The following is a 26,206-nucleotide window of genomic DNA, read 5'->3' as shown; positions in this document are numbered from 1 at the left end:
TATCCATAACTTAAACAAATAACATAATCAATGAAATTTATAAAAGAAATAAAGCTAAGATTTTCAAAATAATTTAATAGAAATAACATCCTAATCTAATCATATTTAAGCCCCGATGTCACATGTCCTATCAAAGCAAAGCCCAACATTGAAGCCTAAGCTTCATCACTAACATCCTCAGCCTCATGGTGATGATTACCTGTATAACAACCAAAGGAAAACAACATAAAAGAAAAGGGAGTGAGAAACATCTCACTCTGGCTCACGATGTAGGAATACACACCAGATAGCCAAATACAAACAAGGCACACACACACACACACACACATATATATATATATATATATATATATATATAGCATAGATAGATTAACAACAGTATCACACATCACTCATCCATGACGTAAATCAACAAACATATAATGTTAAAATGCACATATAATGGACACAAACTACATATTATCATGCATGTGGCACCAGTAGCACATCACATGGTGCATTGCGCTAGCAACACATGTAGAGTAGTCTAGGAGTACATGTCGGGTCACACCCTCTGCACACTTTCACTAGAAGGACATACTACTAGGGTCTAGTTAGGATAGCTAAGCCACGCGAGATGCATCCCATGCACACAATGGGTGAGATTGAGACTTACAAACCGAGTTATCCCCATGGACTAATCCCCAAGCTTTTACACAAGAGGGGGCCTTCCCTAGCAGTGTATTCCATATCGTACCCTTAAAAACATTTATGTAAATGATGCATGTAAATCAAGACACTATGCATTTTCATGTCTCATTATCATATAACATTATCATGTCATTCCACCATATCAATTTTTATCACATCACATACTCCTTAATTACATTCATTGAAGGATGACATTGAATAACACAAGAAATTCACATCATTGCATATCATAGATCACCAAAGAAAAGTAACACATGATTCATAATTTCATATTGCACCAATAGAATTCATCAAACAAAGAAGGAAAGAAGCATAACAGAGCAACTGGCGCGTAACCCTAGATTGGGCGCTCAGCGCAAAGCTACTAGAGAGTAATTTTAACTCTCCGGTTAAGCCACGCTAAGCCTCAGGCTCACGCTTAGCCTAAGGATCACAGACAACATTATCAGCTTTTTGTCACCTTGACACTTAGTGCCAAAAATGACGCTTAGCGTGGTTTCTATGATCAGAACTCTGTAGATTTGCGATTTTTCACATTTTGTATCCAAATCATTAATCTCTTCATACAATCGGTAAAAACATTCTAAATCATGCAATAAACATTCAAAACAATACAATTTACTGATACAATTACATCTTCAAACAATCTTCTCATATAACTCCCAATGTATTCCCATAGGGTTTCCCATAGAAACCCATAGAGATCTCAAATCATACAATTACAATTCTAAAACTGAAATTAATCATTCATTCAAGTAATTCATATAATTAATTACATACAAGAAGAACAACAGATGAAACAGACACAACTGGGGAAAATCCCTCATACATGAGCATACAACAATCACAAGATTAGGGACCAATCCCACTACCCAACATACATTCCCACACTCAGAGCGAGGTTTCTCACTCCCCCCTTACCTTGTTGAGTAGAAAAAGATGATCGATCAACTCAGGGGTGGTTTCCTCCTCTTTCAGGTTCTCTAAGCTCTAAAGCGCGTACATGAAAAACGAAAACCTAAAATTTGATTTGCTCTATTTCTCTCTCTTAAAAACCTAACCTCTCTTTAACCATTTAATAAAAATATTTTAACCATGATTATCTTTTTCTTTCTCTCAAATATTAAAACTTATAATTAAAAAATATATCTAATAAACATATTTCTTCCAATCCAAATAATTATAATAAAATACAATATTTACTAATTAACAAATATATAATATATAAAATATGTCTATTTCTTCCAACACAATTATAATTAAAATAAAATATATAAATAATTACAATAAAACACATAATTTTTTTCCAAATACTTATTATAATAATAAATCATAAGAATACATAATTCTCTAATAAATATTACACAAAATAATTTTCATAAATATTTATTATTTAATTAAAATACTTATAATTATTAAAAACCTCTAAAATATTCTATAAAACCCATTTAATGGATTAAAACAATTATAAGAAAATATTCCCAATAAATATAAAAATAAATAATAATTAAACCATTATATTAGTAAAAAATTCAGGATGTTACATCTTCTCTTCTCTCTCACAAGTTCCTCTTTAGTTTGGCCGAGACTCTTCATCTTTTTTCCAAATAGATTTGTGCATGGACAATCATGGAGATGTGGAGCTAAGTTCTCTTAATCGATTCAAGTTTTCGATTATATGCGGTAAAATCTCCTTAAATCTGAATTCCTTTCATCTTCTCTATTCTTCAATTAATTTTGAATTAAATTCATGATTACAAATTTTGTTTTAATTGAATAACATAATTTATTCAAATTAATTTTAGAACACCAAATTTGATTCACTTCAGAGTGGAACAATACAAAACAAATTTGTCTTCATAGAACACGATTATGTTCTTCGTTTTTTTAATTTGAATTAAATATTAAATGTTGGAATTCAAATTATATTTTTTTCATTACTCCAATAATCAAAACTTGAATCAATGTTTTATCTGATTGGATTCTCAAATTCGTTATTCTTGAGTTTAATTTTCAATTTATAATTTTTGCACATAAAGTGTTTGATGGAGGACCATCCTTGGTACTTCACTTCATGTGAGACCCATCACATGGTTCATGGCTATGGCCAATTTGAGTAGTATAGAATTTATTGCTTTATTCCAATTTTACCCTTGTATTTTGGGGTATTTTAGTCATGGGATTTATTTTCTTTGTATTTCCCATTTTACCCTTGTATTATGGGGTGCTTTAGATGATTAGGGTTTTAATTTTGGGCTAGGGTGTTACATGAGGAGGTGACACATTTTTGGTGAGCATTGGACCTATTTTTGGTGTTAGAAAGGCTTAGGCCCAAGTGGAGGGCAAAGGTTGCATGGACTTATCATGCACCTAGAAATAGCCAATCTAACCCCTTAGATTCCATCCTTGGCCACCAAGTAGCATCTAGGGTTCATTTGGCATTTCATTTGGAGTGCATTTGCCTTGTGAATTTCGGCCATGCATTGCTCCAAATGCAACCTTAGATGCCTCCCCTCCTATAAATACCCAACACCCCACCACTTGTAAATACTTTGGATATATGATATTGAGTGAGCTTTTATGCCTCAACATCTCTTCCTTAGTCACTAGGTTAACTTCGGCTAGCCTCCTTCATTCTCCACCCTTGGAGAGTGAAACCCTAGAGTGGCCTCCACCTATACTTGGAGTGACCCAACCTTGAGCAACCAAACACCCTTCACCTAAACATTTCCGCCACCCTAAACCTACTTCACGCCCATTTTCCTTTTCCCATCATAAGTCACCTTTTGTGTACCCTTTTGTGAGCCTAGATCAAGGGCAAGGTCTTCCCCCTTCACACTCTACATCAATCATGGAAGGAGGAAGCCATCAAGTGGTATCAAGAGCCATGTTCATCAAGGGTAAAATCTAGTCCTTCTTGTCTTCTTGTTGTCTTTTTCTATTCGGTCATTTCTTGCCTCCTTGTTTCTTTGTGTGGCCGAATAGTTTTGGGTTCACACCTTGTTCCTTGTGAGCCTTCCTTGCCATTTTTTTTAGGTTTCCATTGTTAGGTTATTGCCATGCTTTTCTAAATTTTTGGTTGAGTCTCATATGAACATGCCATGAACATGCTTTTTGATTTTTGAATCCACCTAAAGTTTTGTCATTTTTGTTTCCTATATTTTGTCTACATAAATTTCATGTATGTGCCAAACACTTTGCATGATTACATGAACAAAAAAATATGCCATATTGCATGACATAGTGGGCGTGTCATATAGCTTTCTTTTTAGGAGTCATTCATGCATGCTACCTAGTCCTAGCATGTTCTATGTGATTTTTGATTTCCATGTGTAAACATTTCCTTGCACATGCATAACCGCCCACTCTCCTTGCATTCTCACTTGATTTGGTCATCTTTATATGCCTAAAGAAACCCTAAAAGAATCTAAGAGGTGTGCTGAAAAATTTTGTGCAAACAACTTGTACTAGATAGTACAAATCTTTTTCCACTCAAAAGATACCTTACACACCTCTAAAATCACGCCACTTGTCTTCATCTCTTCTCCTAAAATTTGACCTAATTTTCACCACCCACAAGTGCAAAACCTAAGCAACAATGGGCTGAACATTAAAGAAAAGAAATTGGACCCAAGAAGCATAAAAGAAATTGACGTGAAAAATAGAACAAAAGAAGAAAAAGTATCAAAATAAAATTGGACCAAAAAGGACTTGTTGCTAGACTTGTGGACTTGAACCCTTTACCTAAGCATTTGGAGTTGGACTTGTGACATTTTTGGACCATTGTTGAGACCTTAATATTGGCTGGACCGAATCACTAAAAGACTTAATCAAGTGAGCATAAACACTAATCCACTCTAGTGCCTTTCTAGGATTAATCTTTTGTGTGCTTCCTTTTTTTTGATTGAGTCTTAATTTTTAGTTTGTCTTTCTTTGGCCTCTTTTGTTTTGTCTCCATCAATTCTCCTTGAGTTTAGCCTTCCTAATTGTGCTTTTTCAGTTTTATTTCTTGGACTCTTGCTCTTTGGGTTGGTTTCATTTTACTTGTAGTTGAAGAACTTCTCCTAGCAAACTAGCACACCTTTGGTGGATTTGAGTGGAGGAGTGAACCGAATCCAAACCTAGCCTTTGGAGGGATTTCACTACACTAAAAGGAGTAATCAAACACTTGGAGAGGACTAACAAGTTTGCTCTTTGTGAAGGAACCCAAGTGGAGGAGTTTGAAGACTTAGACTTGTGTTTTTTTCATAATTTTGCTTAATTTTTCTTCTTCTCGGCCTAGTGTGTTTTTGGGCCTTGGTTTCTTTCCTTTGATTTGTAATTTGGCCATTCCTAAACCTCTTCATTTTGGTTTAGCTTCGTGTAGTTTGAAGGTGATTTGAAAACCTTCACCTAGGACCTCGACTAGAATATGTTTTAAGTGCTTTTCTTTTGCATGCTTTATAGCTTTTGGTAGTATAATTGTTTAGGCTTTTATCTTTGTCTTCAAATCCGTTTAGAAGGCTTGCTATTTGCCTACTAGGGGTAACGTGCACACACACACTTTATTTTTGTGCCAAATTGTTTTGTAAGAAAAGTAGAAAAGTCTTAGTGATTTTTACTTGATAGGGCTTGGTTATTAAGTGATTCTTTGTAGTCCACCTCCCCTTGAAAGTTCACTTTGTACACTTAGGCCTTTTCCTACCTATCTTGCACCTTGAAAACCCTTTTTGTGAAAACCTTTTATCACTCACTCTTTGTGAAAACCATTTCAAACCCTTTTTGAAAACAACTTTGTGAAAACCTTTTTGGATCAAAGATGAGTGATCATTCTAGTGTCCATGGTCATAATTCTCGTAGTACTAGGTCTAGTGTTAGGGATGAACTTAGGGAATTGAAAGAGTACCTAAGAAAAAAAGAAGAGGAAAATATAAAAAGAGAGGAAGAATTAAGAAAAAAAGAAAAGGAGTTTGAAAGAAATAATGAAGAAATAAAAAGATTGCTTGAAAGACTAGTTGTGGGAGGAGAGGCTAGTGGTTCAAGACCAAGAGTCACTTCTCCTCAACCCTCAAGAGGTAAGGGGCATGTGCATTCAAGTTTTCATGAGGAGGAAGGGCATCATACCCAACCTCCAAGTGATATCTTCTTTAGTAGTCATCACAATGATGATTACTATCAAAGACCCCCAAGGTATCATAGAAATAAGGAGTCTTCCAATAGGGAACCCAACATCACTCTTCCCCCATTTCATGGCAAAGATAATGTTGAAAATTATCTAGATTGGGAAATGAAAGTGGAACAACTTTTCTCTTGCCATGGAGTGAGTGAAGATAGGAAGGTTTCTTTAGCAACCCTTAGCTTCCAAGGGCATGCTATGTATTGGTGGACCTCCTTAAAAAAGAAAGGAGAATAAACCATGAGCCTCCAATCCAATATTGGAATGAGCTCCGTAGTGCCTTAAGAAGGAGGCATATTCCTCCATACTATGACCGAGAGCTTATGGACAAGCTACAAAGATTGAAACAAGGGTCCTCTAGTGTGGAAGAATATAGGCAATCTATGGAGTTGCTAATGATGAGGGCTGGGATTAGGGAGGAAGAGAGGACCACAATCTCTAGATTTCAAAGTGGTCTTAATCTTGAGATAAGAGACAAAGTTGAACTTCTACCTTATAGGGATTTGAATGAACTTGTTCAACTTTGCTCAAGAGTGGAGCATCAACTTACAAGAAAACCTTTTCGAAAAGACTCCACTCCCTCTTATTCCAAGAGTTTTAAGAAGGAGGGCCACTCTTCCCTACCTTATCCCAAAGAAGAAAAAGAAAAAGAAAAAGAAAAAGAAAATTCATCTTTTAAAGCACCTTCCAAAGAGTCTAAGTCAAGTGAAATCAAGTGCTTTAAGTGTCTTGGAAGAGGACATATTGCTTCTCAATTTCCTACAAAGAAAACCATGGTTTTAAAAGCCCAAGATCACTATAGTAGCCTTGATGAAGCTACTTCATCTTCCTCTAGTAGTGAAGAAGAAGCCATAGACTCCGAGGAAGAAATTTTACCTTGTGAAGGAGACTTACTATTGGTTAGAAGGCTTCTTAACAATCAACCTAGTGACATTGAACAATCTCAAAGAGAGAACCTATTTCAAACAAAATGCAAAATTCTAGAAAATACTTGTTTTCTCATTGTAGATAGTGGGTCTACTTCAAATTGTTGTAGTACTAGATTGGTTGATAAGTTAGCCTTGACTACAAAACCTCATCCTAAACCTTATAGAATGCAATGGATCAATGAGGAGAGAGGTGTTGTAGTTAACCAACAAGTAAGCATACCAATCTCTATTGGCAACTATAAAGAAGATGTTTTGTGTGACATAGTGCCATTAGAGGTTAGTCATGTCTTGCTTGGGAGGCCATGCCAATTTGACAAGCACATAATCCATGATGGCCTCACCAATAAAATAAGTTTCCAACACTTAGGTAAGAAGTTTGTGTGGTGTCCTCTATCACTCTCTCAAGTGAATGAGGACCAACTCAAACTAAAGGCTAAGAAAGATGATGAAGAGAAAAGCAAAAACAAAAACAAAAAGAAAAGAAAAGAAAAAAAGAATTTTTCCTTTGAAGACAAAGGGCTAGGTTCAAAAGAACCTTAACCCTTGTGCCATCCTCCTTCTTTTGGTGCCAAAGAAAGATGGCAATGGAGGATGAGCACCTTTTTAAAAGCCATCATTGCATACAAGGCACCCAATCCCTAAGATAGATGATTTGGTGAATGAATTGCATGGGGCCAATAATTTAAATGGTGATACCTCTTTGACTCTCTCCTTTCCCTAGCACCTTCATTCAACAAATTGTGTACTTAAGGATTGCATCGCTAAAGTTTTAGTATTTTTTTACTTCCCTAATTGTGGTTTCACATTTTTTTTGAAGGATCAATGGAATGGCAGAGCTTAAAGATTTGAGGTCAAATCCTTCTCAAGAAGGAGGGTATGATGGAGGACCATCCTTGGTACATCACTTCATGTGAGACCCATCACATGGTTCATGGCTATGGCCAATTTGAGTAGTATAGAATTTATTGCTTTATTCCAATTTTACCCTTGTATTTTGGGGTATTTTAGTCATAGGATTTATTTTCTTTGTATTTCCCATTTTACCCTTGTATTATGGGGTGCTTTAGATGATTAGGGTTTTAATTTTGGGCTAGGGTGTTACATGAGGAGGTGACGCATTTTTGGTGAGCATTGGACCTATTTTTGGTGTTAGAAAGGCTTAGGCCCAAGTGGAGGGCAAAGGTTGCATGGACTTATCATGCACCTAGAAATAGCCAATCTAACCCCTTAGATTCCATCCTTGGCCACCAAGTAGCATCTAGGGTTCATTTGGCATTTCATTTGGAGTGCATTTGCCTTGTGAATTTCGGTCATGCATTGCTCCAAATGCAACCCTAGATGCCTCCCCTCCTATAAATACCCAACACCCCACCACTTGTAAATACTTTGGATATATGATATTGAGTGAGCTTTTATGCCTCAACATCTCTTCCTTAGTCACTAGGTTAACTTCGGCTAGCCTCCTTCATTCTCCACCCTTGGAGAGTGAAACCCTAGAGTGGCCTCCACCTATACTTGGAGTGAGCCAACCTTGAGCAACCAAACACCCTTCACCTAAACATTTCCGCCACCCTAAACCTACTTCACGCCCATTTTCCTTTTCCCATCATAAGTCACCTTTTGTCTACCCTTTTGTGAGCCTAGATCAAGGGCAAGGTCTTCCCCCTTCACACTCTACATCAATCATGGAAGGAGAAAGCCATCAGTGTTTGATAAAAATCCCCTAGCTAACTTGCGAGGCAAAATTTGTGTTCTATGGTTTGTGATTATGGATTCTGACCTAGGTTCCCTATATTACGAAATTTCTAGGGGAAATTAGTTTTATTTGATAATGTTTGGCATCGTTATCAATGTCCCTATCATAAAATCCCTCAACCGCGAGGGAGATTAACCACAACTCATGCTTAAGATCATGTGCAACAGAAACCAAAACTCTAACGCTAACTATGTGCATGTTTTTTCATGCGTAATTGAGTTAGTCCTTGATGTGACTTTGGATGACACGTTGGATTGGTTGGGAGGTGAGGGATTGGGAATCAACAATAAGGGTGAGGCAATCAAGGAGGAAGGGGTTGGGGGACGATACATAGGGTTACATTACGTAGGAAAAGGCGGTGAAAGGAGTTGTTGGGGTTGAGCTAGTGAGGGAGGTGGAAGGTACCCTCGATGAGGAGGAATTCATCATTAAAGTGGGAGAGGGCGGGGAAGTGAAGGGAGATGTAGAAGAGAAGGAAGACGACAAATCACTCGTCTTTGAGGTTGACGATGAAATAGATATGGTCGTAGTGGTGTGTGAGGTAGGAGTAAAAGGGGCAAGGGTAGGAGGGGTTGGGGGGAGTGGAGACTGAGAGGGTGAATGGTTAGTGCTACCATATGTAGGTTTTAGTTAAAGGGGATACGATTTCCAGGGTTTGAAGGTGGAAGGAGTGGAACGTCTCATTCATACTTATGGTACTTATAAGATTGGTTAAATTTTAACCTATCTTAAAAGTATATTTAAGATCGGTTATTTTATGATCGATCTTAAAAGATATGTCTGACACAACTTTTAAGATTGAGTATTAAAAGAATTGATCTTGTATATCACTTTTAAGATCAATTCTTTTATAACTAATCTTAAAAGTTTTGTATATTATTTGTTCAGTTTTTTTTTTCCATTCCTTAGTCTTCTATAGGTTGTTTTTTTTCCTCCTGCGATATTTTTCCTCTATCTCAATGGTTGGATCAGGAAGGAGTAGGAAAATCTAGTCTGGGGTATGCGATGACCCCTTCTTTATTCATCTTGGACGTTTATTGCTTCCTCAGAGTCTTCTATGGTCACTCCTTTGTAACTTAGGAGCTTCCAAGTCTTTATTTTTGTGCCCTAGCCAAAAACTGGTGTCTACAATTAGTATAGAAATTTATTTCCTTGTTATTTTTATTTTTAGAAGGTATAACTAGAAAATGAGATATGTGCTTATTGAGCTTAAATGGACCGCGAAAACATGATTGGATGTGTGGTCCATCATATTGGACGTCCACTATGTGGACAAGGAGTTCTCATAGCCATTTAACTCCAACAAGTCACATGTGTCACACCTAGTCACACTTTTCGTACCTTGCCATGTGACAAGCCCCTATTAGTTCTTCTAGACCTATGATGTTAACATGAGTCACACTTCTTGTACCTTTCCATATGACATGCTTTTATTGACTCTTCTAGATTTAAGATAATGACATTTTTAAAAGGGAAATTCAAATTCCAAATTATAACTAGAGTTAGTAATCTTATGTACAAGTTAATTTAACCTATGTTACAAGTAATCATGATTAGCTTGACTTGCATCATAAGTTACCAAATTCTATAAATTGAATTCTTGTATGAAATTGATTTTTAAAGTTCTCTCTCAAAAACTCTTAGCTCTCTTCTTGAAGAATTTTCTCCGTTATCTTCCTAGAAGAGTGACACACCACTCTCTTCTCCTTTCCACCATTTTAAAGGAATGGAGAGACACCAAGGGTTTGACCCATGTATAAAAGACCTTCCATGATGGGGGCAAGTAAAGGTAGGCCACAAATTTGTTGATGAGTATTTGTTTAGTTGTATGTAGTGTTTGTATTTTTTAATAATTTTTCTTTCTTTCATTTCCTTTATTGGCATGATGTTGAAATAGTTCAAGATTTGGGAAATTGCCCTTGAAGTGACACGTATAAAAACATTTTATTTGTGTTCCTTTAAATTACTTATATTATGGATTATGGATTATCCATGTAAGCATGGATAATAGCCTTTTTTTCTCTCGATGCTCTCAGTTGCTTAACTTCCAACTTTTTTTTATCAATAACAATCAGATTCGAACATAAAACATCGTTCATACTACTCCGATCCTTCACCACAGATAGACTAATGGTTCTTTAACGTTATAATTAAACTTTCTAAAAACAATCATCATCATAATAATATTAAAAAAAATGTATTAGAAGAAAACCATATTACGGAAAACTTCTTTAATCCTAATTTGTCTTCCGTTTAAATCTATGAATTTCCACTCGGTGACTTTTGCATCACTGGAGCAAATTAAATGAGGTGGTTCCAATAACAAGGTTCAAAGTAGGAACAGATGAGAAGAGGAGACCAATACTTGGGCCAAACCCTCGGTGTCTCTCCATTCAACGTGGCAAATGCCCAGGTAAAACAAAGGCCACGTTGCCCCGGAAAGATGTGTAGCCACCAAAACTATGGTCATTTGACAAAGTTAGAATTATGATTCATGATATTGTCTGATTGACTATTTTTTTGACAGTCACATACGCTTGTGAAATTTAAAAGCAAATACACAAGCTATATAAAACTGACAAATTTACCCAGAACAAGCCTAGAAGAAATGAAATTTTGAATGTGAAGATAATATATAGTTGTTCCTAACTTCATTTAATGTACTAACTATGATATATGCACATAGGGGATTTGGAAAATTACATAGACTAATAAATCCCTAGCTGTGTCATCTAGACTGCGTATCAGTAATCATGTATCTAAAGTTATTATTTTTACATAAACTGTTAACAGAATAAACGAGATGCTATCATAACCCGAATAACAGAATACTGTCACTAAAAAGAAAGAAACAAGATGAGCAAGAGGAATGCGTTTTCAATGGACACTATTACATTATTGTTATCTGATGATGCTGATTATGATGCTTGTAGCATCAATAATACTGAGTACATATATATATATATATATATATATATATATATATACAGTTTTTTGCAAATTAGAGGCTCCAAAACAAACAACTTAATCAAACAATTTTGGAAAAATCAACCATTTTTTTGGATTTATAAGAATGTAAATCCTCTATTCCCTGTTCATAATAACCTGGCAGAAAAGAAACAAAATAATATAAGCTACAGCAAGAAGGGCCGATATCATAGTATGACATGATCCCATTCAATCAAAAATGAACTAAACTGTCAGTGCAAATTATACTATAAAAACCACTAATGAGATCTTAACAAACAAAGAGTACCATAAAACTAATCTATCAAGTTTATGACTAGAGACAGCAGCCCAACACTTCATAACTAAAATATTCTGGGGTTTGAATATTTATCTTTAAATATCTAACCGTTTAAATTCCTTGTATGCGAATTCTTTTATCAATTTGTTCATGATTTTGTTAGTTATAAGAATTCATTTCAGTAACAAATCATCTTATGTTTAATATTTCATGATTTCCAAATACTTTTGATAGGACTTGTAAATTGATACAACCCAAATCCAAACCAGCAATATAATCAAACAGTTTTAAAGAGTAAAAATCACTGAATATTAGATGAGACATGAGTTTGCAGAAAGAATGAACCCCTTCTGCCACACAGCACAGCTCTTATAGAGATCGACTGCTCAGTACACATAACAAAATATCATCCTCTCCTCCACTACTTGGCACTCCATTTCTAAATCTCTTTTAGTGGCCAGATCTTTGTTGCTCTGATACCAGTAAAAACTGATACCAGAAAGGAAAGAAAAGATGAAAAACGATAAAGGAAATAATAAATAAAGAACGATAAAGGAAATAATAAACCTTTTTAGGAAAAAATAAACCCTTTTTTTATATATATATATATATATATGGATATAAATTAATACTAGTAAAGGTGGCAGAGCCTTGATTCCCCTCCTCATTCATTTTTCTCTCTCTGCCAACTCAGCCACTAACTCTTCTATTCCTCCTAGTATAGACTTTCCTGATCGTGGGTCTATATGCCCTCCGTGGGCCTCTTATCTCATCTTGGATTCTATCATAAACAATTTTCCCAAGTGAATTCTTTTCAATTCTAAAGTTGAAGTATTTAAAAACACTGCATAAAAGAAAATGTGATTTGGCAATTCATGTCTTGAAGTGGAGAGAGAGAGATGCGCCGTTCTCTTTCCCAAGCAACATAGGACTAAATCAGAAAATGATGACAGCATAAATCTGAAGAACAACTTGTTTTGCAATTAAACAACCTTGTTAAAATTATCTGACACAACATCTAAGTAAAAAACAAGAGTAAGACGATTTCTATGCAAATAACAAGGCATGATGAGAAAATAAAATTTAATAATATATGAAAGTTCATAAATTTAAATAACCATCCATGACTATGAGAAGTCAGCATTGTTAAATGGCGGTTATGGTAGCACCATAATGGCGCCATAACGGTATGGCGGCGGCGGCCGCATTCTGTTATGGCCGTTTGGCCTCTATAAGGTGTGGGTCTGCCATTTTGCATATGACGGCTGTTATGGCGGTAATGGTGTGGCAGTTTACGACAGTCATGGTGCCTGTTTTGGGCTTTTTTTTTCTTCATTTTTCCGGGTTTGGACCCGAGGTTTTTTTTCCGAATTTAGGCATTCCATTTTTTTTCCATTTTCCTGAATAGGTTCACAGCGAAACCTTAACCCTAAAGTTCTGAAACATTTTCTCCTCCATGCAACGTCAACAACGTGCCTCCTCTAACATATTCTGCCGCCGCCACCTCCTACGCAACCACCATGGCGCACACGATTCTTCTCCGTTTCTCCCTCTGCACGAGATTCTACTCCCTGTGCAATTCTCTCCCTCTCCCTCTACGCGCAATACACTAGGCGTCACAAAAGGAGTGGGACAAGTGGAGAGGGGCAAGTAGGAACATCTACTAATCCTTCTAAAAGAGCCAAAGGAGTAGCTTCAAAGAACAAGGAGAAAAGGGTTGAAGAAGTTAAGGCATCAAAAAATTCTAGCAGTGAGTATTAGAGAAGAGAATAGGATAATAAATACTTTTATTATTTACTGTATCGATCAAGTATATTTTTCTGTTTTCTGTTAAGAGTTGCCAACTCATCAAGTTGGTTAGTTTGCTAGGTCTATATATGTAAGTGATACCTCACAGGTATCACTATCTTTTGTTTTCATCAATAATACATTCTACTGAAATTCTCTCAACTCTTTCTCTCATATGGTATCATCGTGAGCACGGTGAGATCTGGGATTCCTTTTTCGCTTTTGCTCTTCTTGCGTGACTTGTCTCTGTTCGTTTTCCATTTCCGATCGCGTCGCCTTCGCCTCGTCCTGTGATTGCGTGCACATTGCCGTTTCTGTTTTTTTGTTCGCGCTCGTTCTGCGTGACTTGTTGAGATTTTTCTTTTTCCCGTTGTCTCTCTTTTTCTTGCTCTTGACAATTTTTCCGCTACTTCTTGTCTCTAACCCAATCTTGCTCCAATGGCCTCCGCTTCTGCAAATTCTAACAATTCTGTTTCACACACATTTTCCCAAACTGTCACATGCAAATTGGATGAGATGAACTTCATGACCTGGCAACAACAGGTCACTGCTATGATTCGCGCCCATGATCTTGAAAGATTTGTCATCAATCCAAAGATTCCACTAAAATTTCTTACTGCTAAGGATCGTGATGCCAATGATATCAATCCCGCATATACTGCCTGGGATCGCAAGGACTTGCTGCTATTTTCCTGGCTCCTAACAACACTTTCTAAATCGATTCAGGCTCGTGTTGTCTCTTGCCGTCACTCGTATCAAATTTGGGATCTGGTCTTTCAACATTTTCAATCCCTCACCAAAATCAAAGTGACACAACTTCGACTTGAACTTCGCACTATCAAGAAAGGAACAAGAGCGTGTTCAAAATATTTGCTTCACATCAGCACTATCATTGAAACCCTTGCTTCGCCCTATTTCAACCCGCGAACACGCTGAGAGTATTATTGGTGGTCTCCCACCTGAATATGACTCCCTGGTTTCTACAGTCACTGCCTTTGTCAGTCGAGATGATATTCTTTCTCTCGCCGAACTTGAGACCATGATTCTTGCTCAGGAAGCAAGACTTGAACAAGCAAAGGTTGTAGTAATTCAAGAACCCTTATCAAGCAACCTTGCCCAAACTGCCTCTATTCCAAATGGAATTCCAAATGTAAATTTGGCATTTCAGCAGCCACAAATGTCAAATCCTCAGCCTAATACATTTCAGAATCTCCCGTCTCAATCTCAAGGTGGCTTCAATAATTTCTCTGGACAGAATCGCGATGGAGGACGTGGCCGTGGTGGTGCTCGTGGCGGACAAAATCGTGGTCCTCCTGTTCAATGCCAAATCTGTCATAAACGTGGACATGAGGCTTCCACGTGTTAACAGCGTTCTAGTGGCTTATCCTTAGGCAGTTTTGGACTACCCTTCAATTCAATGTTTGCCTCTTACCCCACCTTTGGTCTCAGCCCTCAGCATGGGTATGTGTCTTAGAATCCTGGACCTGGTTTTGTTTTTCTCTCTAACACTAGAATTGTTCCCCATTATGGATCTGCCAACATGCTTGGACATTCAGGTCCTGTCTCGTGGCCTGCTTATGCCTTGGGTGGCTCTCTTGGGACCACTTTTCTTGGTTTTGGTCTTCCACCTCCTGGGTTCACTTTTCCTGCATCATCGTCTAACCAGCAAGGTCATCCGGGTGCTGTATCCTCTGCTCAACATGCTGCTCCAACCCTAAACACTGTTACAGCATGGATTCTGGACTCTGGTGCTTCTCATCATGCCACCCCTGATCCTCAACATCTCTTGCAGAGTGCTCAATTTATAGGAGCAGAGCACATTGTCATGGCCAATAGCCAAGGTACATCTATTGCCTCAATAGGTTCTAATATGTTTCGGTCCCCTATTCATCCGTCCAAAATTTTGTCTCTAAAAGACCTATTACTTGTTCCCACCTTAACCAAAAATTTAATCAGTGTCTCTAAATTTGCTAAAGAAAACAATGTCTATTTTGTGTTCTATTCTCATTTCTATTTTGTCAAATCACAGGATTTGAACAAGACTCTTCTTGAAGGAAAACTTGGTGAAGATGGTCTCTATCATTTTCACCCAACTCTAGCAAAGAATGAATCTAACAACGTCTACAGCGAGAAGAATTCAGCTTTCCTTAAATCTGAACCTTGTATTTTTCTTTCCAAAAAATGTACCAATGTTGTTTCCAATACCTATAAATATTGGCATTTACGGTTAGGGCATCCACTTCATGATGCACTAACTAAAGCCTTACAAACTTGTAATATTCATATTCCGGCTATTAATAAAATTTTTGACTTTTGTGATTCATGTTGTATTGCCAAATCTCATAGAATTCCTTCTCAATCTTCAACTACTGTTTATTCCAAACCACTTGAACTCGTTTTTCAAGATGTCTGCGGACCTGCATAATTAGAATCTAGTTGTGGATATTTGTACTTTTTAACATGTGTTGACGCTTGTACCATATATATGTGGATTTATCTCCTTCGTAGAAAATCAGATGTTCTTCAAATTTTCTGAATTTCAAAGCTCTAGCTGAGAAACAGTTTCAAACTCCTCTCAAGTCAGTTCAAACTGATGGTGGTGGTGAATTTCGTACCTTAATCCCGTTTCTACAACAAGAAGGCATTATTCACAGACTTACTTGTCCCTGTGCTCATCATCAAAATGGCATGGTTGAACGGAGACATAGACATGTGGTTGAACTTGGTTTGGCAATGATTCACCATGCATCCTCACCACTAAAATTTTGGGATCATGCCTTCTTGACTGCCACCTACTTAATCAATAGACTGCCCTCCTCATCAGTTGGTTATCAGTCACCCTACAAGCTGATTCACAACAAGGACCCTAATTATAAATTTGTAAAGGTTTTTGGCTGTTCCTGTTTTCCATTACTTAGACCCTACAATCAACACAAGATTCAACCCCGATCAGAGGAGTGTCTATTTTTGGGATACTCACCTAGCCATAAGGCTTACAAATGTTTAAGTAGGTCTGGCAGAATCTATATCAGCAAGGATGTTGTATTCAATGAAGGCCGATTTCCCTATAATGATCTTTTCACTACAAAATCCAATGCTTCTACCCTTGCCACCTATGTTTCTACAATTCCTTCTCTTGTTTGTTCTCACAACCCATCTTCTTTTACCCTAATACAACCTGATCCTTCTTCTAGCTCTGGCTCCTTAGAATCCAATTTTCTTCACTCTTCCTCTCCTACACCTGCTAACACCTCCACTACCCCTCCAACTTTGTCTCAACATCTATCCTCTACTACAGTTGCCTCTTCTTCGAATTTACCATCTGCCAGACCTCCTAATGTTCATCCCATGACCACGCGTTCCAAAAATGGAATTATTCAACCCATAATTAATCCCACACTCTTGCTTTCCAATGCTGAACCAAAGACAGTTAAAATTGCTCTCACTGATCCTAATTGGCTTGCTGCCATGCAAGCTGAAATCAAGGCCTTACATGACAACAAAACATGGACATTAGTTGAATTACCCTCTGGCAGAAAATCCATTGGATGCAGATGGGTTTTCCGTATTAAAGAAAATCCTAATGGCTCTATTAATAAGTACAAGGCCAGGCTTGTTGCCAAGGGCTTTCATCACAACCTGGTCTTGATTCTTTTGAAACTTTTTCTCCTGTTGTTAAACCTGTCACCATCCGGATTGTTCTCTCTCTTGCAATTTCTTTTCAGTGGCCACTTCGACAGCTTGACATCAATAATGCATTTTTTAATGGAATGCTTGAAGAGGACATCTATATGTCTCAGCCTCCTGGCTTCATTGAACCTGGAAACAAACATCTTGTCTACAAACTGCAGAAATCCCTTTATGGCCTCAAACAGGCTCCTCGTGCCTGGTTTGACAGATTAACATCTGTCTTGCTTATGCTTGGGTTCAGCAAAAGCAAGTGTGATCCTAGCCTATTTATTTTCTCTACTCCAACTGCTACTGTTTACATGGTTGTCTATGTGGATGACATTATCCTCACTAGCAATTCTCCCTCCTTATTGCAAAAATTAATTGATCAGCTCAATGAAATTTTTTCTCTCAAAGACCTTGGTACCTTAGATTACTTCTTGGGCATTGAAGTCAAATCACTCTCTAACGGGAGGTTACTGTTGTCTCAAGTCAAGTACATTACTGATCTTACCAAGCTAAAAATGGAAGACTCTAAGGGTATATCTACACCTATGATTGGTGGTCAACAGCTTGCTAAGGAGGGTACCTTGTTTGATGATCCAACTTTGTATAGGCCGTAGTTGGTGCCTTGCAATATGCCACAATTACACGGTCTGAGATTGCCTTTAGTGTTAATAAGGTGAGTCAATTTATGTGCTCTCCAATGGAGGAACATTGGAAAGTTGTTAAAAGGATACTCAGGTATCTCAAATGAACTGTTGGACATGGACTGGTGTTTACCCCTGCTAGTTATACTACTTCCTTCAACCTCACTGCCTTTACTGATGCTGATTGGGCGACTGATCCTAATGATAGGAGGTCTACTTCAGCAGTCTGCATTTATCTTGGTCCTAACCTGGTGTCTTGGTGGTCCAAGAAACAGTTGCTTGTTGCAAGGTCAAGCATCGAAGCTGAATATAGAGCTTTAGCTCAAGCAGTAACAGAAGTCTTGTGGATTCAACCCCTTCTAAAGGAATTGAAAGTTCACCTAAATACTCCTATACTGCTCTGTGATAATCCGAGCACAGTAGCATTGTCTCACAATCCATTTTTACACTCAAGATCTAAGCATATGGAACTTGATATCTTTTTTGTTCGAAAAAAGTACTCAGTAAAGCTCTTGTTGTTTCGCATATCCCTGCTTAGCATCAATATGCAGATGTTTTGACCAAGGCGCTGTCGCCCAAAAGATTTATGTTTCTACGATCCAAGCTCAATGTTGTTGATCCATCTACTATGTTTCATCCCCCTTGAGCTTGTGGGGGGTTTATTAGAGAAGAGAATAGGATAATAAATACTTTTATTATTTACTGTATTGATCAAGTATATTTTTCTATTTTCTGTTAAGAGTTGCCAACTCATCAAGTTGGTTAGTTTGTTAGATCTATATATGTAAGTGATACCTCACGGGTATCACTATCTTTTGTTTTCATCAATAATACATTCTACTAAAATTCTCTCAACTCTTTCTCTCATAGTGAGGACGAGGAATTAGTGCCAAATGCTAATTTCATACATTTAGATGGAGAAGAAGTTGAAGGATTTTTAAATGAGCAACATCATCATGTGAAAATTAATTATGCAGACAATGATAAGGATGAGGAGGATTAAACAAAATAGTTTTAGGAATTGTCATTGTGTTTTGCTGTTTTTTAACATTGATTCTTTGTTTTGATGGCTATTTAATCCTTTTGTTGGTTAAGAATATATGTTTTTTTATGATGACTATCACTAGATTATGAATCCCATGAATTTTAGATTGTTATGTTGTTGGTTTTAATATATGTGTTTGTTATTTTTCTATATTTGCATCATATTATATTTATTTATTTATTTTTTGACAGCCATGATGTCCGCCATAGACTGCCATAGACCACCATGGTAGTATGGCACTTAAAGGTCCTTGCCGCCATCCGCCGTATAACCTTAGTGACAACCTTGTGAGAAGCACATAACAAGAGTAAGACGATTTCTATACAAATAAAAAGGCATGATGAGAAAATAAAATTTAATAATATATGAAAGTTCATAAATTTAAATAACCATCTATAACTATGAGAAGCAAATAACAAAATGATAGAAATCCCAGAAAGGATTCGGGTATAGAAGTATGATTCTATAAAAGAAGCAAACAGAATTGTTACAGCAAGTGAAAAAACAACCATAGCCCATGGCTCCTATCCAGAGAGAGACTCTCCTGTGTAATTCAATACAATCAGCATAAATGTCTCCGTATTCCCCTACTGACCTGTTAACAACATGATTTTAACAGAATCTCCTCTAACAGAATTCCCCCCCGCATATGTGCTAACTTTTGGCCAACTCAGCACTAATTCTATCTCTACCCTGGACTCACTTTCTTACTCCTAGAATATTCCATATGATGGGCCTCTTTGGGTAAAAGTTCAACATCTGATCCAATCCTTGCTCATAACCAGAATTAGGTCCTAGGTTTCTATCACAAAAACAGACTTCCTGCTTTATAATTAGTTTTGATGTTTTGTTTAGCTGTGGTCCACACATCAGTTCTATTAGCTATCTCCAAAAGGTTTTCCACCATTAATGTTTTCCTAGTATTACAATTTAGCCTCTGAATGAGAAAGCATTATAGGGGGAGAGGGTAATATTAGACACATTTCACTGGTAAAAGTTTAACTAAAAATTCCTAAGTTGCTTCCTTTATTGAAAGACTCCATTAAAATTAAAAACTAATTATGGAATTCCAATTCATGTTAAGCGGTCTAATGGTTATTAACATGTAACATAGCTTTTAAGTAAATTCAGCCTACTAGACTACAAGAAACCCAAAGATTTACACTATCACTTTTCCTGTGAAGTTCCTGAAAGCCTTCCTGAACATTGCTCTCAGGTGTTACTTTTATTACACCTAGAATACCCTGCACTTATTCTCACTCTTGCAAATAGATCCCTAGCAGAGTGAACATTCAGTACAGCAGATATGATATAACACCATAAATCAAACTTTTTTATTTTTCCTGCAAGCTCATTTTGCCATGTTTCGGTATTGTAAGAAAGAAGTGAACTAAATCAACAATCACTAAATTATTGGATAGATGAACAATCAAATTATATTCAAGAACAAAGAAATATATAAATAATATGCATGCCTTATCTAGACTACATCTGTTGACAATGACACAAATCTACAGGGAAGATGGTGTTGGAACTCGAAGTACTTGTTGCAGAAAGCGAGCTGCAAGACGTTGAGTGATCCCACCCATAACACGCTCCCCAAGTCTGCGTGCCTCAGGTTGCTGAAGAACCTGTTCATCAGCAAACAGGAGTTTCTATAAAATTTAAACTAACAAAAAAATTGAATACAAATATTTGAAACCGAAAGTAAAAATACCAAATAAATAATTTTTAAATTTACATCAACTAAATAATTAAAATTGTTTCGTTTAACTTTAGTTTAAACATTTATTTCTTTTCTAAATTAATACTATCCATTCCAATGTTTCAAGACCAGACTTCATAATGACTATCACTTAATAAGTGTAGCCACTTTATAAGTGGTGTATTGGTATCTGACATGCATTCTAGATATTCAGACACCATAGGATAATCCTTGTCTGCAACCTTCAATGTCCATTACTTTTATTGCATCAACAATGACTAATGCTGGCTTTTGAAACACAGATATCTATGTTTGATTCCTGTTTTACGATTAGTGCTAGGAATGACTATGTAATAAACTAATAATGCTTACACAATCTCTCATATAGTCATGTTAGCATTTATTTTTCTATCTCAAATATATCTTTGATGTTACTCTTTCGTGTTACTGTACGGCTTACAACTTGCAATATATTTGTATTAGAGTTGTATCGTACTTGACTTGAGTCATATCATTATTACACAAAAGTTGTTTGTCAAGTGTCATATTTGTGGCTGTGCTACATTTTGTTACATGAAGATATCCGTTAAATTATGAAATTAACACCTGCTGAATATCTCTGTAGTTGTTTAAGTCTCCCTCTCAAGGAAATGCAAAGATAAATTAAGTATGATGGTTCTAATGTTCCACAAATCGTTCATTATATTAAAGAACAATAGTTACAAAATTACATTAGAATATGTCCAACAAACAACAATTGTCAAATTTCATTAAATCGTTAAGAAGTTGTGTGGATTGCATCCAAATCTATTGTATATATTGATATAAGTCATCATTATGAATTATACTGCTAACCACTTAACTAGTATATGTCTAAAAGAAAAAGATTATTAGTTACACTGCAAAACAAGATACATGACCAAATCTGTGTCATTCGCAGCAGATCTATATCATACATTTGTGTGCCAGAACCACAATAAATACAAAGATATCATTATTCTAATTACTATAAATACACTTGATAGTGAATAGCTATTGTCACCCTATTTACATGTTTTGCAAGTGACAAAAAGAAAAGGAAAACACACAAGAGATCATAGTCTATAGAAATACAATAATGCAGAAAAAGTGAATCTTACCTGTAGTATAGGTAGTAAGAGATCTGGATCAAAATCATTAGAGGATCGCAAAAGTCCCCATATCCTGAATACTTGATCTCTAAGCTCTATCATGTTTTGCATTTCAGCTTCTGACGTTATAATCGGCCCATTTGCATTGCCATTGGAAACAATAATCCTCATAAAATCGGGAACTGACTTGTATGTATCAGAGATTGTGCTAAGAGTAAAAGCTTCAGTTACACGAACAGCTTCTTTAATCACTAGAATCCTGAGTTCTTCACCATCTGGACTCAATAATACCTTCAAGACAGGTTGTAAAGCCTCTTTAGCTGAGAAATCTCTGTCCATTCTCCCCTGGACTAGCAGGTTTTCAAGTCTACCCCACCTGCACTAGACTAGATCAATGTATATTCAAGTAAACTTACTCAACAATATTCTATGGACTTTAGATAGTGGAATGTATACCTGAACCTCCCATCCTGGAAAAGCAACTCAATAAGTGCATCTCTTAGATATGGGTTTGGATCTGTTAAGAGCCGCTTGGCAAAATATGGGTATGATGCCGCAAGAACCTTAAAATTGGGATCAGCATAAAGTGCTAAACCTTCTAAAACAGTGAGAGACCTCAATATTAAAGCATAATATGCCGGGACTGCCAAAAGAAGATGAAATAAAGGGAAACAAATCCAAACCATCAGACTCTCTAACAAATGGCAGGTATAAGTAACTACAAATTACAAAATATTTATAGACATAGACAAGTACACTCACTCCTCAACCATTCAAAATTAAAGTTGTGAGACATATAGTTAAATGTTTTATTATGTCTGTTACAGGTAGAATATGATTACTGTTATCATCGTTGCTTTTTAAAGTGTGTATCTATCCCATGCTGAAATGACTCATCAATCATTATAAAAGAAAGTACAAGATGAAAATGAGAAGTCAATAAAAAAAAAACATTCTGTAATCTCACCATTAAATGGAAATTGATACAAAACGTTTCCCAGCCCATCCACTAGTGTCTTGAAGTTAAGTTCACTCACAGTATAATTAAGCGCATCATCAAAAAAGTCTCGCAGTGCTGGTACAATGGGTGACACGTCAACATCGGGTGACAGGAAATCAAGAGCATAGTAGTCACGAGCCATAGCTTCGTAGTCCCGGTTAACCAAGTGAACAACATGACCAATTATGGCAGATCTTGCTTCTTCTGGAGTCTCACTCATCATCCCAAAATCAAGAAAAGCAAGCTTTCCCTCAGGTGTTGCTAAAAGGTTCCCAGGATGTGGATCTGCATGAAAATATCCATATTCAAGTAGCTGTCTGAGGCTGCACTGTATGCCTGTGTTCACCAGATCCAAGACTTTTAATCCTTGTCTCTCAATTGCTTCTTGCTCATTTAGTTTGACTCCATCAACCCACTCCATTGTTAGTACTTTGGCACTGGTATAATCCCAGAAAACGTCAGGGACACAGATATCTTCCTTGTCAGCATACAATGTTTTGAACCTCCTAGCATTTTGTCCCTCCTGCAGGAACCTGTCAAAATTTACATTCAATCCTGAAAAAAAACCTTATATAATTTATAAATAGTAGCTTTATTTTGTTTAAAAGAAATCCATAATTATAAACAAAGAAAGATACAATATTCATCATATTCAAGCCTTTTGTCTCGACATTAGTCATTATCCAAAGGATTCAGTATTTGGTCTTTTTAAAAAATTTGCTTGAAAAAACCAATTAAAAATGAAAACATTTTATAAAAATACCAAGTATGGTAATGATTGAAGAACTAACCTGCACATAGTTGAGCTCCTGAAAAACTCTACGTGCAAATTCATCAATAAGTGCGACAACATCACTGGTGATTATGTCAACATATTTATTAATGAAAAACCCAAGACCCCTTATCAGGTAGAAGTCCAATCCAATAGCTTCCTCAATACCAGGGCGTTGCACCTTCACAGCAACAAGTTTCCCAGAATACTTCAACTGAGCTTTATAAACTTGTCCCAAACTGGCTGCTGCTATTGGTGATGGTGATAAAGAAGAGAAGATGGACTCAAGAGATAGTCCTAATTCCTTCTCAATGCAAGCAAAGGCCTCATCATCAGGAAATGTAGGCAGACCATCCTGGAAAAGTATATAAACTATCAAAATTACCCTTGTTTTTAATTCCTCAATGCAAATCTTCATAGCAAAATTTATAACAAAGGGCATATACCATGCTATACTACATCAAGGAATAGATTTCCACATTGTATTAACTATGTTCATGTCCGAGAAGAACCCATATATCATACACAAAAAGTAGCAAAGAGTGTGCTATGCTACACATTGATATCAATCATTTAACCAATCAAATTTCTCACTTAGCCTCCACTTGGATGGACGTATTTTCAGCTTATTTGTGCACAGCTTATTGAAACAACTTTTGACACCCACATAAGCTGTTTGTTCTTATTTCTGTAAGCTAGAAGCCGAAACATATGAAAATAAACCTTTGCAAAATCACCTCAAAATAATTTTCCAACAAATTACCTTTAATAAAAGTCATCAAAGTTCCATTCTTTACACTTGTTGAGATGTCTATCCAAACACGGCTTATCTTAATGAATACTTAACTTCGATAAGCTATACTTGAACAAATACTTGAAGTCTTGTTTAGATAAATTTCTCAATAAGTAAGAAGGTAAAATGAATTAAACTTCTCTCGTAAGTTGAAAATAACTTGGACCTTTTAACTTCATTAAAACTCTCTCATTTAACTTCTCTGAAAGTTAAGATCCATAAGTTGATTTTAACTTATAAAAGAAGCTTCATTAAGGGCCTATTTGGATAAGCTTTGTTAAAAGCACTTCTAAGACAAAGAAAAAGGAAAGAAAATTGAAATAATTTTTCCATAAGCTAAAATTAGTTTACGCATGAGTTAAAAATAAAATTTTGGATAAGCTAATAGGAGAGCTTCTACAAATTAGTTTATGCATTAGCTAATTTCAGCTTGTAGAGAAGTTTATTTCATTTTTCTTTCCCTATTTTTCTCTCCAAGAAGTATTTCCGGAGAAGTTTACCCAAACATGTCCTAATTTTACTTATTATCTTCTTTTACGAGTATTCATAGCAAATTTATCCAAACAGGACCTTACTCAAGTTGTTTCTCCAAACAACCCCTAATGTTATTATGCTAAGCTGATCAAGTCTGAAAGACTGAAACATGCTCTAGAATCTTTTCATTTTATAAAAGCTTCAGTAACCATCTATTAACAAAGTAGTCATTTTGAATGAAAAGGAGTCAAAGGGGAGAGAACACCACACTTGAAGCTCAGAAAGCTCCTCCAAATACTCTGGCGGGCATATATCAGGCCTGGTGGACAATCCCTGTCCCAATTTCACAAAAGTGGGTCCCAGCTTCGTGAATATATCCTTAAGCTCAGCTGCACGAACTCTTCTATTCTTATCAAGCACTCCATTCCTTTGATCCAACAATAGCTTCAGCCCAAATGAACCCAACGCAAGCACAATCTGAAGGGTCCTTCGCACCACCTACCACAAAGAAAAAGGATCAACCAAACCAAACCAAACCAAACCAAGCCATACCCACAAAAGAACTTCCAAAAGGGTGTCGAAAAAAGGGTGAAAGGGAAGACCTTGACGGGTTGGGAGCCATAGTTGGAGGCAATGAGTTGGGGGTCGTAGAGAGTGGCATTGGCGGCACGTGCCATGGCTCTGGCCTCCGCCTGAAGGTCATTGGCACGTGACAAGGTCACAACCTGAATGGAGGAGCTATCTCTTTCTCTGCCCGACGAAGGTGAAGGCACTGCTTGGACCAAAGCAGCATGTGGGGTGAAGCGAGTGAGTGCGGTTCTGCCGCTGAAACGACGTCGTGAGATGCGCATCGACAGAGGAATGGAACCGCGTGTCCATGAAGGACACGGTTGTGCCACCGTTGTTGCCATGGCGCGGTTTGATTGTCAACTTTTATTTTCTTATGAAAGCCAAATCCGAGTGTTTTTCTCTTTGTTTTTTTTTTTTCCCTTTTGTTTTGGACCAATAGAAAATGAGTCAAACGAGTAATGAGAGAAGGGTACACGAAATTGCATTTGGACCATTTGATTTTGGGGACGCAATTTTTTTTGTGTACGCAAATAATGCCTATATGACAACAAAATATTTGGTTTGGTATGCATCGCTTATGATAACTATTGTATAAGGTTATATCCAAATACAATCATGTAAAACTTGTATTTCAACATGTGTAATACAGTAAGCTTCAATATTCTTTTTTCTTCTTTGAAATTACAAATCTCGAGCATAATAGCTTCAATATATCATCAAACTTTTTAAAGGATAGTTTTAATATGAATATTACTTTTAGTATTTTTATAAAAAAATAATTAAATATTTAAATAGTTGTAATTATTTGATAGCTTTCTCAGTTTTATACTAAA

General features: G+C 36.5%; 1 protein-coding gene across 3 annotated transcripts; it reads right to left on the bottom strand.

Moving 5' to 3' along the window:
* Nucleotides 1–25,847, bottom strand: LOC109810279 (protein ACTIVITY OF BC1 COMPLEX KINASE 3, chloroplastic). Of its 3 annotated transcripts, none has more exons than XM_083072449.1 (8): nucleotides 25,406–25,847; nucleotides 25,074–25,301; nucleotides 23,556–23,891; nucleotides 22,732–23,287; nucleotides 22,221–22,407; nucleotides 21,774–22,140; nucleotides 20,405–20,560; nucleotides 1–199 (listed from the first exon to the last, which is right to left on the bottom strand). In XM_083072449.1, the coding sequence occupies exons 1-7, from the start codon at nucleotides 25,712–25,714 to the stop codon at nucleotides 20,441–20,443; spliced, it is 2,103 nt and encodes a 700-aa protein (XP_082928575.1). In that variant the 5' UTR covers nucleotides 25,715–25,847; the 3' UTR covers nucleotides 1–199; nucleotides 20,405–20,440. The 3 variants fall into 3 exon arrangements, with proteins under 3 accessions (XP_082928575.1, XP_020229290.1, XP_029129587.1); XM_020373701.3 differs by lacking the exon at nucleotides 1–199 and adding an exon at nucleotides 11,388–11,635 and having other exon boundaries at nucleotides 25,406–25,846; XM_029273754.2 differs by lacking the exon at nucleotides 1–199 and adding an exon at nucleotides 12,266–19,213.
* Nucleotides 25,848–26,206: the final 359 nt, after the last annotated feature.

The sequence above is a fragment of the Cajanus cajan genome, chromosome 4, assembly GCF_000230855.2.
Source record: "Cajanus cajan strain Asha chromosome 4, NIPB_CcT2T_4, whole genome shotgun sequence".
NCBI classification, from domain to species: domain Eukaryota; kingdom Viridiplantae; phylum Streptophyta; class Magnoliopsida; order Fabales; family Fabaceae; genus Cajanus; species Cajanus cajan.
The sequence above is the reverse complement of the archived record's forward strand: the minus strand, read 5'-3'. Positions and strand labels throughout refer to the sequence as shown.

Coding starts and splice junctions, on each gene's coding strand:
- LOC109810279 (XM_083072449.1), bottom strand. CDS start 25,714: ATGGCAACAACGGTGGCACAACCGTGTCCTTCATGGACACGCGGTTCC. Junction 23,288..23,555: donor AGGAGCTCAACTATGTGCAG/GTTAGTTCTTCA, acceptor AGGTTCCTGCAG/GAGGGACAAAATGCTAGGAG. Junction 22,141..22,220: donor TTCCAGGATGGGAGGTTCAG/GTATACATTCCA, acceptor AGTCTAGTGCAG/GTGGGGTAGACTTGAAAACC.